This window comes from Coturnix japonica, chromosome 2 (genome assembly GCF_001577835.2).
Source record: "Coturnix japonica isolate 7356 chromosome 2, Coturnix japonica 2.1, whole genome shotgun sequence".
In the NCBI taxonomy this organism is placed as follows: domain Eukaryota; kingdom Metazoa; phylum Chordata; class Aves; order Galliformes; family Phasianidae; genus Coturnix; species Coturnix japonica.
The window spans coordinates 18,767,543-18,784,704 of NC_029517.1; the positions used below are offsets into that span (position 1 = coordinate 18,767,543).

Consider the following 17,162-nt stretch of genomic DNA (forward strand, 5'->3'; position numbering starts at 1 on the left):
TCTGGCAGCCTGGCTTTCTGCCCTGACCTCAGGCTGCCTGCCAGCAATGGAGGGTGCTGTGGCCACTCCTCTCTTTTGCCATCTTCTCCAAAAAGCAATGAATCTGAGGGGTGCAAATTTGTCTTCTGGCTCCAGCTGCACACGAAAGGAGGCAGAGCTGTGCTCCTGCTGAAGCTCTGCAGTTGTTGTAGCTATGACTAAAAAGCTGCAGGCTGAGAGGATAAAGAAAAGGGGCAGCTGAGCCTAAGCTGGGGCAATTCCTAGAGAAGCCCCTTCACAAAAACATCGCTTAATAGCTGTTCAGTGCAAAAAGGTCTGTCCCTGTCAAGTGCTCAGCCCTTACAGCCAGCCATGCTCCTTACCTCCAGTGCTTTGCTCAAGTACCATAGCTTCAAGAGAATGTGAGTCTCAAAGGTGTCCTGGTGGAAATTATGGCAGCCCACCTTCACTTCCTAAGCAGGGCATTGGTGTGGGTGCTGCTGTCAGCTCTGACAGAGGCTCTAGTGCTGTTTCGGGTGTTGAACCTTCACGTGCATTAGGCTTGATAAGAATGGCTACCAGGTAAAACTGCAAAAAACTAACGGATGGTTTCACCAAAATTGGCAAATTTGAAGGCATTGGAAAGGCTCTACTCCGTTTCCCACAAGTCTTTAGAAACATCTGCAGTTTGTTAAGTAACTTTGCATCTGTGGAAAGGACCCAAATCCTTTGGGAGAGCTGTAGACCTGGACAGGCAGCAGGGTGCTTGATAAGCAATTGCTGTGCTTATGTTCTTTACCAAAGCCTAATCCTCATGCTTTCTGTAAAGACTAAGAGCTAGATGTTACAATTAGCCAGCATGGGAATTAATTATGCTAGGTTCTAGCACGCCTTCGCTATTTTATGCATCTAAAAAGCCAAAGTAAATGACCTCTGGGAAGGACTATGAAGCAAGGCACAATAAAACAATCTCCTTGCCACCCTCAGCAAGGAAGGGCAACATTTTGGCATCGAATGTCTGCTTTGTTTACAGGGAGCATCGTGACTACAGAATCATCGCTACTGCCTCCCTTCATAGTCACAACCATGAATTTAAGTCACTTCTCAATAAATCCAAACTGGCTGATAGCAGCGAAGACTACGTTAGCAGAGCCCTGAAACCTACAGGGTGTAAATTCCATCCCTGAGGAACAGCAAAGTAACTCAGCTCTTTTCCAGTACTGCAGTGCTGACTATTAGCTGCAGAGTGCCAAATCAACTCCTGCGCTATCCGTTTTGATTGCAGTTTGAATTGCAGCGCTATTTATTTCCTGCCTACAAAACAGTTTCATTAAGAAACTGTTCACAGTCATCAGTAAAATTAAAGGAAACTCTATAAAGACTTTTAGACTGTTGTAGTGACTATAGCTGTCACCTGCTACTTTACATTCAGCGGTACTCGGCATCTCTGAACTTCCTGGATGATAATTTTAGACTCCATTTAGAAACCGAGCGTAGATTAGTTCATGTTTTCTCATGGGATACATGTGTTTGCATATAGGGGTTTGTTTTTCCAAAATGCAGCAGTATTTTGTTCCATGTATGAAAATAACACTTTTCCTTCAGCGTATCAGGCAGCAGGTAGAGTTGGAGTCCAAGCCTGCGTACATTCTTGACCAAAACAAGCTTATTGTTCAGCAGAGAAAAGGACAAGAGCTCAGAAAGGAAAGTCTGCCTGTGCTGTTACAGCTGTTTACTTGAAACAAGCATTGAACCAGCTTTAAAAGTTATACTGGCATGGACCTTGTTTAAATAAACTTTCAGTTTTGGTATTATTTTTTTTTTATGTGTAATGACATTAATTTCAATCAGTTCTGTCTAAAGCATGTTCACATGTAAAAAAAACATACAAAGTTTGCTTAGCACTTAGTATTAATTCTAAAGATGCGCTTGTTATCCTCACATTACTTCAAGACGTTCATTAACAGTCTCAACTTTGTGATCTCCAACTGCAAATGAAATATTTATCTCCAGATAGAGGCTCACACACAACTTGGAGCCACATTCTTTATTAAAGCAGACAGAACCTCACCTGGATGCATCATACATGAGTTAACCTGAGTTAACTGCTTTACACTGCTAAAGCAGAACAAAGTAGTTCAGTTACAGCTGTACTCCATAGGCAGTAAAAAACAATCACAGTGCTCTGAAGAACTGAACTAAAATCAGTCATGCTGAAAAAGCTTTTTTCTTTCTGCGAGGTGGCTTCTTTATCTTATTTGGATTTGGAACAACTTTCTTGATTTTCAAAGGCTGCAAAATTACATGTGAGAGATGGAGCTGATTGCTTTCTGAACGCTTCCGCTTCTGGCTTGAGAGCTCCTCCTCCGGCGTCTCTGCAAGCTGCTCAGCTTCATCAATTTCTGACAACTCCGCACATGCAGCAGATCCTTCTGTTTGGAACTGAAACCACGGCACTTCCAAAGCAGGTATCTTTGGAATTATCGCTTCTACTACGTCAGTGAACTTATCAGACTGCCTTTTGAAGCCGAGCGCTAAAATGGATGTTAAGCCAAGAAGCGGTGCTACCGTTTCACTGAGGCGGGGAACCTGGCCTGCTGGCGTGGCTCGACTCGCGCTCAGCTGGATGAGATGGGATGTGATCATGGCAGGTTTGGCAGATTTGCACACCAACAAGAGAAGCAGCTCGTTTTTCTCCAACGCTTTTGTAACTTCATTAATTCCAATAGCAAGCTGCCTCCTGATGCCCACGTCAGTCCATCCCAGTGCTTGTCGATGGCCTTCAGTTTCTTTTTCAGCAGGGAGTTCGCTGTTGCTACCATCACACTTGCTTTCCACTTGGTTTTTTGTAGAACGTTTTTTCTTTCTTGGAGTCTCTATCTTTTTAAGTCCGATACGTTTAATCTTTTCTTCTAAGGTCTGCAATATGAAATGCATACCATCTCCATCTATGGCTTTCCATTCGAAAACAAAGGGGTTATCTAGACACGTTTTTACAGTGGTTTTCTTTGCTTTACGAAGCGACGCCGTCCCTTGTGGAATGACAGGCGTCCTCAGGTTCTGTTCTGTTTCGCCACCTAGCTGTGGAGGGAAGAAAAAGGCAGAGAGTCGTTCAAATCCTGCACTGTCTGCTGTGGACTTTGTTACAAGAGGCTCCTCTTGGGAATGGGGGAAAAAAGCAGCTCAAAGCAATACTGGCAGGAATCACCTTTATAGCAGCTCAGTGCTATATATATATCAGTGCTTAATAATCCTCCAGCAGGGCACAGGTTGCTTGCTTTTTTCCAGCAAGGCAATGCCAGTGATGGGAAACCTTTCTGAAGCTGAAACTGAATGGAAGTAGCAGGAAGTCCCACAGATAATGTTAATAATAAAGCTCAGGTTGTGAAAGACAAGTTTTCATTGCTGCACAGCTCCATTTTAGAACTATCCTGATGTGATAAAGCTGCAGAATCGCAGCATGAAACAATCTCCAAGTTCCTGAATTCATTTGGGATAAAGTTGTGGGTTTTTTTAATTTTCATGTGTTTTTTCTCACTTATCTATGTCTTACATTTATCTGCATTTAGAAGGTATGACAGAAGGCTGCAGAGCACATTTCTGTGGAGGAAAGCAATCCTCTGCAGGCCATGGAACATTCAGAAGGGTTCTTTGACTCCTGCATCAACTAGGCCGTGCCTTTAGGGTTATGAAAAAATCAAAGTGGTGCAAAGAAAGGGTCACTGTTCCAGTTCTGCTCTATCCAGTCCAAGTGAAGGCATGCTCTGATTACCAGCCCTGCCCACTCACTAAGTCCCCATACTCAAACCTGGGTTACTGTTCAGCATCTCCTGCTTTACATTGCACAGCCAACAGAACGTGATGAGAACTTGTGTGCCAACTCAGGAGGAACAGACACGGCTCTCCTTAGATCCCCTCCTTCCATAAGTAGAAATATTACAAACATTACTTCAGTGGCAACCTTTAGATATTTATAAGGCACCATTTATATCACATCAATTCCCTGCATGCTGATAACAGACTACCTTGGTTTTAAAAGAACACCTTTGTTGTGTATGTTGTGTATGTGAGAGCACACGCTGAAGCAGCCCGCGTCTGTCTTTTCAAGATGGAGGCTACTGAGGAAAACAATCGTGTAGGCACAGGAATCAAACTGACGGGGCACAACAAGCAAAACCCAACTTCTTCCAGGCCGATCAGCCGCAGGACCCGCCGCTGCCAGCAGAGGAGCTGAGAAACGCGAACAATTCCAACATTTACCTCCATTCCAACACTCCGGTTTCCAAACGCCTCGTGGAAGGCCCCGCCGGCTCCCGACCAGGACAACGCAGTTAAAGGCAGGAGCCACCACAGCGCCCTGACAACAGGCCGGACGGACGGAGATGGAGATGGAGCTGCCGCTCGGCTCAGCGCGGCCTCCACGCCGCGCTACCACCGGGCCCAGCGCTCCGGCACCGCCAGTACCGCCCGATCCACGCCGGCAGCTCGAACCCGCCCCGTCCCGCTCCGCCCCATCCGCCGCCGTGCTGCGGGGCCGCCGGGCGGGGGCAGCCGCGGTGCGAGGGAGCTGCTGCCCCTTCGGATCCTGTCACGGTGCTGTAGCGCATCTCTGCGAGGCGGTGATGCGGATGGCTCGGGGCTGCGGGATGCTTTGGGTTGGAGGAGGCGTCAGAGCCCCCCCACCCCCAGGGGCAGGGCCGCCCCCCACCAGCACAGCTGGCCCACGGCCCGTCCAACCCGGCCCCGAGCGGCTCAGCGCCCCGTGACGGCAGCGGGACCCGAGGGGAGGCGGCTGCCCGCTCTGCATCGCGCTGCGGGAGCGACACCGGACCGCGCGTGTCCGCCCGGCCATGGCCCTGCAGGTGAGCGGGGCGGGCGGTGGCACTGCGGCTCGGGGTGCGGAGCGGCGCGTTACGGTGTGTCCGCGCGGTGTGTCGGCACCCGCTGCTCGGGTGGGTTATCGATGGGAGCTGCGCTACGGGCGTCTGTGGGAAACGTGCGTTTCTAAGGGAGTTTGTAGAGCGTGCGTGTCTTTGGGGCGCTGCGTTTTGAGTGAGGTTTGGCAGGAAGGACGCTGCCTCCCTCTGTCCGTATCGGCGGCTCCTGGAGAAATCACCTTCGTCGCTGCCTTCCAGCGCTCCGCCTCTGCGCCACCTTTAAATGCCCAGGACTGGTTCGGCTGTTTAAGGGGTTTTCCGTTCTCCCTTTGGCTTTAAGACCCTCCAGCCCTTTCTGTTGCCTTCGTTTCCATGCTGCCTCGCCTCGCTCCGTGTATGCGAGGCCCCGTCGCGGGGCGCGTTGGCCGCAGCTCAGCGCTTGGAGCCGCAGCACAGAGGGTTCGTTGTTCTGCTGACCCCGCGCCCTCCATGGGCCGGGGCTGCCAAGTCCCGAGCGGAACAGCAGCTTTTGTTTAATTTTGCTGTGTTCTGCCTCGAATTCCTGCTAGAAAATAAAGTCTGGTGACTGGGAGGTTGTGGATGCCCCGTCCTTGGAGGTGTTCAAGACCAGGTTGGACAGGGCCCTGGGCAACCTGATCTAGTAAAGGTGTATGTTTGGTGGCCCTGCCAGGCAGGGGGGTTGGAACTACATGATCCTTGAGGTCCCTTCCAACCCGGGTCATTCTGTGATTCTGTGATTTCTGCATTTAGCTTTAATGCACGTGTGTAAATCTACGTCTGCATATGTATATGTCAACTGTAGACACGCTTCTGCTTTTGATTTGAGGAGTGAGAGGGAAATTCCATCAGCTCGTGATTAAAGGATATTATATTCTGCAGCTGCTCCTAAGCGTGTTGTGTAAGCAAGCAAATCCTAAGCAAAATCCGCGCACAAGGGTTGGATTGAGGGAGATGAAGAAAAGAATGTTTGAGGTGGAAATTCCATTTCCGTGCACTTATTGCTGCCCAAGGTGTGCATTGCATGTTTTTGAAACAGCGGTTTGTGCTATTTCTCATAAATAGAATAAAAGGATAGAAAAATAAGAAGCTAATAACGGCATCCTTACTGTGAGTTGGGTTTTGTATTTGGTTTGGTTTTATTTATCACTTGTCTGTACAAGCCTAATGCTTCCAGCTCATTCTTTTTTATGACGTTAGTTTGGAAAACAGCTCTGCACATGGGAGGTTTCCATCACTTGAACAGTCCTTCTACTCCACCTGGTCAGGGCCTTACGCACAGCAATGGCCACAGTGTAAAGATGAAGATAAAACTTATGCAGTCTTCAGTCAGTTGTGGCACCTCGATTGTGTGTTGATATTGATGCCAGCTCTTCCTCGTGCTGGTGACCGAGCATGAGTGCTGCTGTTTGTACATGTATGGGTAATGCAAAGAGGTGCTGGTGGTGTAAGTCGCTGATTTGCAGGGTCAGGTATGTTGCATCTACTGGTGTTGGGATTAAGAATGAAATACTTGTTTTAGAATGGAGTGGTTCACTTGGAAGGGACCTACAAGACCAACAAGTCCCCCTGCCTGACCTATGCAGGGCTAACTAAAATCTTAGGCCTTGAATGCCTGAGCTGACATCAGTTTATTAAAGGTTTTATTAAATCTTGTTCGTGGGAAAATCCTAGGCTTACCACTGAATATACAAGTAATAGAAGCCATCTAGTGACCTGCTGTGCTTGCTATAATAAATGTTTGAAGCACGCCCCTTCAGAGGCAAATTCATACTTTACATATTCTTCTTGCATTAGGCTGACTTTGATGGGGCTGCAGAAGATGTAAAAAAACTGAAGACAAGACCAACTGATGAAGAACTGAAGGAACTCTATGGATTCTACAAACAAGCTACTGTTGGAGATATTAATATTGGTATTTCTGTTCCCATATATACATCCAGTTTGCCCCATATCTTGAAAACAAGAAAATGTTTTATAAATCTGCATGATAATTAATGATGGTATGCATTTATTTTTGCAGAATGTCCAGGAATGTTAGATGTGAAAGGCAAAGCCAAATGGGAGGCGTGGAACCTGAAAAGAGGTGTTACAGCAATTAAATTTGCCTCATGTAATAACTTCAATAGGATGTCAAATAAGAAAAGATAATGACTCCTCCTTTTCTTTGCAGGTATGTCGAAGGAGGATGCCATGACTGCCTATATTTCTAAAGCAAAAGCAATGATTGAAAAATATGGGATTTAGAATACTTGGACATCGCACTGTGGGTCTTCTCAGTGGTTAATGGACTAACTCTGCAGGGGAAAATGCAGTTTCTAACTAACTGGTTATTGTGGAATCTAACAGTAATTAACGCGTGAGCCACTGCGAAAGGTGTTCACATGCATACTGTATTTTTAGACTGCAACTTAACTCTAATCAAGTCTGAGCCTATGAAATAAATGCTTCTGTAAGAGTCGTGGATATTCTTTTGGTATGAAATCATATTTAGTATTTTTTGCAGTACACACAGAGACGCTCTTAAGGTAAAATAACTTATATTAGCTGTCCCTTTTTGCAGCTGATGTTGAATAAAGTGAGGGGTTTATGCACTTGCTGAATGAGAAGAGAGAGAAAAGATGAAAACTGTTTTATTTGTAAGACACAAAGCTGGAGTTTGGTTTCAAAAATCAGAACAACTCTTTAAACCCTTTTAAAGGATTACAGTGATCTTCTGCAGGAACAGAGTAACTTTTAGTGGTAACAATGCAATTCGGCAGAAAAAATGACTTAAAGATTAAGTGCGGTAGAATAACCTTACACCTGCTATTAAAATAGAGGGAAATACTCATAGAGCAGCATTTTCTATACACTTGGTTATGTGTTTTATCAAAAAAATTTCATTAGCAGGTTCCAGCAGATAAAAGTGAGCTCCAGGAAGACTGTAGATGGAAGTATCTCCTCTGGTTATACTGAGCCAGGCTGAAAAAGATATTTAAAGCGTCAGAGAAATGTCAACTATTCTGGTCATCTTATGCAATTACTTCAAAATTATTTAACAGTTGTTCTAAATCTCTCATCAACTGCTTTCTCTGCACTTCGCTCTATCTCCGTTTTATTTAAGAAGGTGATATAAGACCGTAGAGAACTCCGTTCTCAAAGTGATTTGCTACCGCAGGGAAATGCCTAACCAGAAAAACATTAAAGCAAAGTACCTTCAGCATCGTGCACTGTTTCTTCAGACCCATCAAAGCAGGTGACATCACAAGAGAAGATGGTTTTCTTTTCTGCCTTCTCAAAACTGTGAACATAATAAAGTTTTATTACCATAACTTTCCTGTCGCAGGGTACTTGTATTTGGGTTTTGCCTCTATATACAGAATAGCTGTTTCTTTCTACTCAAAACCAACATAAACTTTATGGGTTAGATTGTACAGAACATCAAGAAATGGAATTACTGTGTTTGTAAGATTCTTACGTCCTTACACTACTGCAATTATGTCTCAAGTTCTAGTATTTCAGGGCCTTATCAGTGTTAGGTTCTTAGGGCCTAAATGGGTTGTTCTCCTTGCCAGGGTGACAAACTTTAAGCACTCACAACTAGGTAAGTTAGCTGTAGGTGGGATGGAAGTTTCCTCTCTGTTCCTAGAAGAAAGGGGTTCTTTGCTTCTGGTGAGGTTAGTGGTCTTTGGATCAGGAGGCTGAATGTGATCTTGAAGCATGAGCTCTACCACGGCATATTCAATGCTGCAGTAATAGTGGCGATTTCATAAGCAGTGTTTATGGCTGAAGCGCTAGACATAAAGACACACTAAGGAGAAGACTGTATTTACTGTTTCATATTTTTTAATGGCAGAAACCAGAGCAAATTGCAGAAAATTAATAATAATAATAATAATAAACCCTACCTGACAGGATCGGTCAGAATTAAAGCTTTATATTATAAAACGTCATATGAAATTGTAACACTTACGAATACGTCTGAAGAATGCTAACGTCTTTTCTGACAGTAAGTATCAGGTGTTTCCTGATGTCCTCATTGTTCAGAAACTCAGAAGGAGTTCCTCCTAAGAATTTGACATGCTCAAGAATGTCTTCATCTTTTACTTCGTTTACTTTTCCCATCAGAAGAAATGCTTCCGACTGTGAGCAGCAGACAAAAGATCAGGTGTTGTGCAGCATACACACCGTATTAAATAATACAGCGCAGTATACATCACTTTAAATAGTATTTTCACTAAGAATTGCTTTAGTAAAAAAGTAGGAAGACAGTCTATCGCCAGTACACAATGGCCGATCAACTTAACGCTTGCAGAGCATACTTGAAGAGGGTTAGGAGACAATGTTTGCTAACTGATGGTAAGTGAGACAAATACAGAGAATTCCAGACATGTAACACTGAATTTGACTCTCACTATTGAAATACCAGGAATAAAACAGTAAAGAAAAGCCTAACTAGTGGGCACCAGGAAAAAATAACTGGGCAAATGCACTGACGGCTGGTGTGGGAGGGTGATAAACAACTCAGGTAAGACAGTTATTTCACGTTACAAAGGAGCATAACTTCACTTTTTGTTTTTGTTGCTTTTCTTTTTTTTTTTAACCAAAAAGCCTTTCCCAGAGGCCACAGTAAATAACAGAGTATTGAGAAGATCAAGGAGATTGTGCCCTCCAGGCTAAGGTTAGCCGTGCTAAATATTGCACTGAAATTCTCCATCCAGCTCAGAATTCACATCTGCAAAGAAATCAGAACATTTTTCTGCATGCAGCCCAAAGTTTGCTTTGTTTTAAAGTGCATGGCATGTACAGATACCACAAGTGCTTTACTAGCTAATACACTGTTTTCTTTTGCACTGGTAATGATTTTATAACTTACATGTGGGGCGTACACCCCTGATAAAAAAAGATGGATCGGCTCTAGTCCATGCTTTTCTTTCAAGTGTACTGCAACTGCATAGCTAATGTAAGCTCCAAAACTGCAGCAAAAAGAGAAATTAAAGCAATATAGGTAAAATCAGTAACATAATTCCAACGTTAGTGCTAACTGGCTATCTTTAACAGTGACAGAAATTGTAAATATAGGGGATTTTATGGTTCTGTAATGATGGCATAAATTAACTAATTCACACAAGATGCATTTCAATACAGGCTATTTTTACAAATCAGGCCTTTGTTGCCTACATTTATTGTAGCCTCCCAAACTTGCATCAAAGAGAGTTGTGTTGAATAACTGAAACTAAAAGTGATCTTTAGAACACATTTGTTTAATGACTGGTTCACTTCATGCATTCACTAAGGAGTAAACACTGGCACAAATACTAACACTAAACCACTGCAGTGCATTACTGTAGAAAATAAACACAGCACTGCCATTTTCAGTTGTTAAAAGTAATTTAACACAAATCCCCAGAGTCTTTGGGATCAGCAGCATCTTTTAGTATGGCTTGACAAAACCTTTACAGAAATGTATTTGCCAATGGCTTTTGCCAAGAGTCAAATGACTATGCAAAGCTAAAGTTCCTTCACCAGGGTATCTGAAAATGTATATAACGTCACCTGTGACCAAAGAATGCAAACGGTTTTTCTTGCAGATCTTTCAGCAAAGCGTTAGTGATGTCATTAATGACAGCTGTCATGTCTTTTGCAAAAGGCTCCTTAGCACGACTTTCTCTTCCAGGAAGCCTTACAACAGACACTGCAGAAGAGACAGAGGAAGGGACGGAAAAGAATTGCAGTCATTTCAAGTGCAAACAGTAAAGTCATTTTCATTCAGTTTTCTCATCAGTTATGAAAATACACAGGTTATGTAAATTAATCCTCTTATGGCTGTTACATTGTGTTTGCTATTCCTACTGTTATCATTTAATCCTGTCATTAAAGACAGATCAAGTCTCCATCCCTTCCTTTACTCACAAATGTTGCCTCTCCCACTGGAATAATCTATAAATGCCTTGAATCAGAAATTCACTTACAATGATCGCAAGGTCATGATCTCAGCTCAGGTTTCAAAGCAATTCCATTGCTATTAGTACTAATAACCACCAAAAATCCATCAATTTCACTAGAAGTAAATCAATAAAGAACATCCTTTCAAGGGCAGCATTACAAAGTCAACCAGCTATTAGAATCACACAGTCCTGGTTTTCCCCTTGGAAGGCTCTTCAGGCTTTGCACAGTAAAATGCAGAACTGATGCTATTGATGCTCAATGAGCACAGTGTGCCTTTTTATTACATTCCTTTCAGAAACCTGGAGTTTTCTCTCGCTGCTTAAAGAAATAAGGAACGGATAGATCAGTAAGAATGTTGGCTTCCTGAGATTTCTGGATGTAATGGGTAAGACACAAAGTATTTTACGATAGAATGAGCCACTGTGTAGTACCACAGATAGTGGTATAAAAACGTTCACGTTCTTCACCTTTAAGACACCTAAAGCTTCTGAAAGCTGCTATCATCTCCATTTATCCATTGGGGTCTGCAGTTGTTCCTGGCCCATCTCCTTAGTAACTTTGTTGGAAGCTTCTTCTTCCGAACAAAAACCTTCACTTTTTAAGTTTTTACTTCTTCTAATTTCTAGGAAAGGTAGATGTGATTTATGCAACAATTTGCAGGAAGCATACAAGCAATTTGTGGACCGGTACAACTGCAATGGCATTGGACTCCTTTAATGCTAAAGACTTCCTCTTTTCTTTGTGGAAGGTCTGGCACAAGGCCTTGGTTACCCTTCGAATAGTTGAGCATTGGATCATTTTAGCACTGATATAGTCTGGCAGCAATGGCAATTGCTTCACACTGTAACTAAACATAATGACACTGTTATAAATCCATTGTTTAAACTTCAGATTTGATAGCAGGGAGTACAGAATGCTCTGGGGAAACGATATTAATTCTGTGCAGCCTCCCAGTGTTAAAAAGTACTTCTTAGATCTTCAGCGCTCTACTATAAGGCACCGCTGACGCCTTGTTTTGACACAGTTAACAATGTGCCACTGTGTTGCTGCTTCTGAATCCTGCCAGCAGTTTCTGAGGCAGCAAGCACACTACACGGCCTCCAGAAATTCAGCTCCGAGGATATAACTTTTTAACTTAGTCAAGTATAAGGTACAAAGTGGTACAGAAGTTTAGTAAACCCAGAATCCTAATGAAAATTTGAATTCCTATTAGTATTTCTTTCTAGATATAAAGTCCACAGGAAAAAGAATTGCAGCGCTCTCAATAGCGTGATATTCTGTTTAGAAAATGTAACTGCAACACAGACTGCCCAGCTTTCTTAACTGCTGCTTTAACTACACAAGTGACAAACCTTCAATTGAGTTGCCGAAGAGTTTACCCCATTGAGCAAAGTGAGAAGTTCCACCTCCAGCCCACGGAAAGCAAATCAGCCTACAGAGAGCATTCGGCCTTTTATATGGACGAACAATTGCCTTCTCCATGCCTGGCAAAGAAAAATAGAAGTAACCAGTATGAAAACCATTGTTCCAAAGCTCTTCAGATGAAGGAAAATTAAACTGCATTAAGTTTAACTTATAACAGTGGGCTAACATTTTCTATCATCAGAGCTGCTTGTGCTGTGACAACAGTCAGTTAGATATGAGATAATCTTCACGCAACAATGAAAATCAGTTTTATAGAACCAGTTTTATAGAATGCTTTTATAGAGGTGATGGAATAGCATTGGGCAACACCTTTGGCAGTATTTTCTTCTATTTGAGTCATTGGCCACAAGGAGTATCGCAAGCAGCAAAAGAAATTGATCTGGGGTTTCAAGATGGCTCTTCAAAAACACAGGCTTTTAGAAGACATCCCAAAATATAAGGCCCATCTGAAGACATAGAAAACACAGTGATCACATGGTTCAGTATTCTGTCTACAAAAGCAGTAAAAATGGATCTCCAGGGAACAGCTGGATGCGGATTCTTTATATACAGAAAACATCTATGGATTTCTCATTTGTGTGTTTATCCAGTGTCCCCTTACGTTCACACAGTCAGCATCCACAACATCCTCGTGCAACGAGTTGCACCACTGTCCGTTGCGTGATGTATCTGAATCTGACTCCTACAACTTCTATTGGTGGCCTCAGAGTAGCCATGTAAGGAATCCAAATGGGAATCCCTCTGAACCTGCCACTAAGCATTTCTGAGATCTTCTGTTGCATTTTCTCAACTCTCATTCAGCTTCCAGAATGAAAAAGCCTGGCTTGCTGTAATATTCTTCATATGGTGGTGCTTCCGCATTCATGACCACAATCATTGCCCTTTTCTGTTGTTTAATTTTGTTGTATCCTTTCTGAGATGGTGGGGTTACCAGAACCATGCTCAGCTTTAGTATAGCAGCTTTAGTGCTTTTGGTTACACCAAAGCAAGATCTGTGACTACTCTGCTCTTTTTACCAGGTGGAGAAATAGAATCAAAGCTGCCAGCTGCATTGTTCTGAAGCATCTGATACTGTCTTTCCTATCAGAAGAGTTATTCTCTCCTATCAGAAGAGTTATTCTCAATCATTCTTTTTCTTTCTTGACTTTCCTCTATTACTGCAGATTAGATTGGTGGACATGAGCACTGAGGTGACGTCCCACTGCTTACTGCATACCAGGCTCTGCTCCGTCACACAGAAATACCGGGCACAGATAAATTACTGAGAAGTGACAGTGAAACAGAATTCATAAAAGATTCTTTTTAAAGGTTCCTGTTAAAAAGACCGTAAAACTAATAGTAGATACATATAAAGCAGCAAAAAAAGAGCAACATTTCCAAGATGCTTAAAGCCATCATAGGCATTATTTCTCACTGAGAATACAGCTCTGTATATGCTAGAGCATAAAATAAACCTGTTCATAAAATAAACCTCCATGCTTATACATAGTCTTTTATACCTGCTCACAAAAGTATGAGAAGTGCAACTGGACCAGAGTAGGCAGCAATTCTCGCCAATTGTAATGCGAACAAGAAAGAAGAAAATCTATTGTGATGTTGCTGTAGCTAAAATTTCTTGATTTTTGGGCATATTTAAATTAACATGAACATCAGCATTTGTTAAGAATCATTTCAAAGAAACTAAGGAAAGCAAGCCAAGCAAATCTGGATCAAAAGTCAACTGACAAAAACCATGTTTCAGTCAGTGAGGTATGGTGGAAGCAGCACAGCAGAAGCCGTCATTCCTCAGGTAGATTCACTCAGCATCAGTACCACCAGTCCCATTTACATGGTCACTTCTTCCTCACAGAGACAGAAACAAACATTTTGGAAGCCTTTTGACTTGACAGACAAGTAAGAATAGAAAAATCTCTTTTCAAAACTATTCTAAAAGTGACAGAAAAACTTCAGGCATGAGAAAGAAGCACATTTAGCCACGTCCTTAAACTATTTCATGATACATTACCAGTCACTGAGAATCTTTCACGCTTTCTACTCATACAGGTTTATCCCGTTATTGTCCAACTTACTTTAGAAGAAAAGTACCTGAAAAATCACCAGTGCAAGTGCCAAGAAATGACAGCCCAAGGGCTGAATCAGTGCTGCGTAATGAGAAGAATCAAACCTTATGTATCAGCAGATGCGAGGTGAAGCCAGTCGTGCAGGTGAGGAAGGTATATGATCAAGGTGGGAGAGTCACTTGCTTTATGTCTTTTCTGAAGGGGAGGAGTCTCTGCACAGGAAAAAAGGCAGGGACTGAAGCACAGAACATCCCAAAAAGAGACTGAAACATCTGGGCGTGACATCAAGCGGTGTAAGAAGGGTGTCCACATCGATCCCAGCAATTTAAGCAGCATAGGTTAGCACACCAATGATAGCATGGAAGCTGTAGCAATTTTACTGCTGGCAATCCACAATCTAACTGGAAAAAACAACACCTTTACAAAGCAACCAAGAAATAGCAGCCATTTAGGATAACTATGTTCAGATGTACAGCACTCACACCACTGCTGGGCAGTTTGGTAAGGGGCTGAAGCTGTGAACGTCATTGCCTGATTTAAATAAAACCCAGCTTTTGTTTAGTGGGCCAGTTATAATTTCAACAAGCTGGAAACATGAACACACTGGTTACAGGTGATGGTTTTGTGCCATCTCCCACGTTGCTCTTCTGAAGATGCTATCAGCAACCTAAAAATCCCAGTGTATTTTGTAACTGCTTCTGTAGCACTAGGAATACTGCCATCTTTTTTCTTCTTTTTTAGCGTTGCTCTAACAAAAATAACAGCAATAGTAATAAAGTAAAGATATTCCAAAGCATTGGCCAAAACTAACAGACCAGATGCCAAAGTGTGTTGTGATCCTTAATTTAAGATATATCAGCTGGATTACTCTGTAGTTTTCACATTATTGCTGGCACTGCTGCCCAATGAGCAGTGGGTGCCCCAACCCTGGAGGTGCTCAAGGCCAGGCTGGATGGGGCCCTGTGCATCCTGATCTAGTGGGGCACAGCCCTGCCCATGGAAGGGCAGCGGGACTGGGTTGGCTTTAGGGTCCCTTCCAACCCAAGCCTTTATGTGATTCTGTCACTATGGTTATTCTCCATTTTTCCATATTTCTCTAGGAGACTGAGAAATGTTGGTTGAAAAGTGCACCTGCTGGCCCAGCCAGTCAGCTGGGCTTCCCCAGATGAGGTCAGCAGCCTTCCATTCACTGCAGATTTCCTGCTGTCCTGAGAACCCTCAATCAGGACAAAAGACCTCATGCAAATGCTAACAAGAAAGCCTTCCCCATCCCTCCTCTCCCAGCTGCAGCTGTTTCCATGGGAACAGTCGTGGGGAAAGCGAGGGCTTGGCAGTGAATGCTGATCACGGGCTCTGCAAACTTCCAGATGGCAAAAGTCAAAATGCCAACAGCTGCTAAGGCTCTTTCATAGCACGTCTGTGTTGCAATTAATATGAAGTAAGATGCGGCACACCTATGTTTGGAAGGTGCACAATTTAAAGCAGCTTATATTGGTTGACTAGTCCTGACCTGTGCTGTTATGCCCAACAGGGCTTCTCCATATGATGCTAACAGACGCATCTGCTCACAACTTACAATTTGTAATAAAGCTCCTAATGTGCTATATTTATTCCAACCTCCCATGGTGGCAATTATCAAATCAGACACATGATGTTGATGTCCTGAAAGCCAGCTGCTAAAAACATCAGGTCCAGCAATGACGCTCCTAGAGTAATAAAATATTACTGGAAATGATAGTTTTCTAAGGTTGAAAATAATATATGTTAAGAATAAGATTCAAAAGCGCAGCATTAATGAAGCAACATGACATTTCCTTAGAAGTACTGAATCACAGCTTGTACGTTCTGCTTGGTTTTGCTTCCCTTCTGACTTTTTTTCTCACTATCAAAGAATTTTCATTTTTCAAACAAAAATTAATGTTTTCACAAATGAATTATTTCCAAGGGATGCCTCTCTCAACCAAAATTATTTTTCTCTTTCATCTTCATCCCTGAAAATGGGGCCTTTACAGAACCAAATTTGCCAAGTCCAGAAGTTCCTCCTCCTTAAAGATTTCTTAGCTGCTGCTCTGTTGACAATTTTCAGTTTCCTAACAGTAATACAAAGGGTCTTAGCAGTAGGGCAGGAAGACTATAAGTGAGTGAAGCACTTACAAGACAACTGGCAAGTATGATTCTATCAGAAATGGTGATGAAAGCGAGCACAAATTTATGCACTAGTTACAATTCTGGAGACCAAACAATGTGGTCTTTGTCTAGGAATAAAACCATTGCTGGAGCAGTTGCAGTTCACTAACAGTAATTTAATGTGTCTCATTTTGAAAACCAAAATCAGCACGTACAGATCTCTGCAGTCAAGCAACAATGGAGCTCTGTTTCTAAGTTGTACATGTTAAGATTTGAAGAACTAAGTCTGAAGAACTAACTACATAAGAATGTATGTTGCTTATTAAAAGCTGGCTCTTATTATAGCCCATTGTGAAATACGCTGGATTATATTTGCATTTAATTTGCTTTCTCCTCTGTATATCATCACTTACTGTCAATAATTATTATTTTAACAAACCTTTGCCATTTTACCATCTTTACTGCAACTATACATCACTTCCTGGTCACTCTACTTCAAAGGATAAACTTAAATCTTTCCCTTTTAGAAGTATTGATGGAGAGACATGCAATTAAGCAGTTCTCATTCTACCTGGAGGAAGAGCTGCAGTAAGTCTCCTCTCTAGGACAGTCTTGAGACAATCTTAACTAAATGAAAATGTCACTTTATTGCTCTTAAGTATGCAGAAGCAAATGTGGATTGAAAAGCAGAATTTGCAAAATGGAAGACTTCAGACATATATTACTTCCTGGAGAGACTGGGAAA

At 42.6% G+C, this 17,162-nt stretch overlaps 3 protein-coding genes across 3 annotated transcripts; 1 reads left to right on the forward strand and 2 right to left on the reverse strand.

The window, feature by feature from the left end:
- Nucleotides 1-2,011: 2,011 nt before the first annotated feature.
- RPP38 (ribonuclease P/MRP subunit p38) lies at nucleotides 2,012-4,495 on the reverse strand. The gene is made up of 2 exons (XM_015853423.2): nucleotides 4,240-4,495; nucleotides 2,012-3,060 (listed from the first exon to the last, which is right to left on the reverse strand). The coding sequence occupies exons 1-2, from the start codon at nucleotides 4,243-4,245 to the stop codon at nucleotides 2,188-2,190; spliced, it is 879 nt and encodes a 292-aa protein (XP_015708909.1). The 5' UTR covers nucleotides 4,246-4,495; the 3' UTR covers nucleotides 2,012-2,187.
- A 219-nt stretch (nucleotides 4,496-4,714) lies between these two features.
- Nucleotides 4,715-7,340, forward strand: ACBD7 (acyl-CoA binding domain containing 7). Its single transcript, XM_015853424.2, has 4 exons — nucleotides 4,715-4,841; nucleotides 6,672-6,789; nucleotides 6,898-6,960; nucleotides 7,048-7,340. Exons 1-4 carry the CDS (start codon nucleotides 4,830-4,832, stop codon nucleotides 7,119-7,121), a joined length of 267 nt encoding a protein of 88 aa, XP_015708910.1. The 5' UTR covers nucleotides 4,715-4,829; the 3' UTR covers nucleotides 7,122-7,340.
- A 364-nt stretch (nucleotides 7,341-7,704) lies between these two features.
- Nucleotides 7,705-16,093, reverse strand: OLAH (oleoyl-ACP hydrolase). Its single transcript, XM_032443084.1, is given in 7 exon segments — nucleotides 7,705-7,838; nucleotides 8,072-8,157; nucleotides 8,830-8,999; nucleotides 9,733-9,832; nucleotides 10,413-10,551; nucleotides 12,158-12,289; nucleotides 14,316-16,093. Coding segments are annotated over 7 exon segments (1,008 nt in total). The 5' UTR covers nucleotides 14,563-16,093.
- Nucleotides 16,094-17,162: the final 1,069 nt, after the last annotated feature.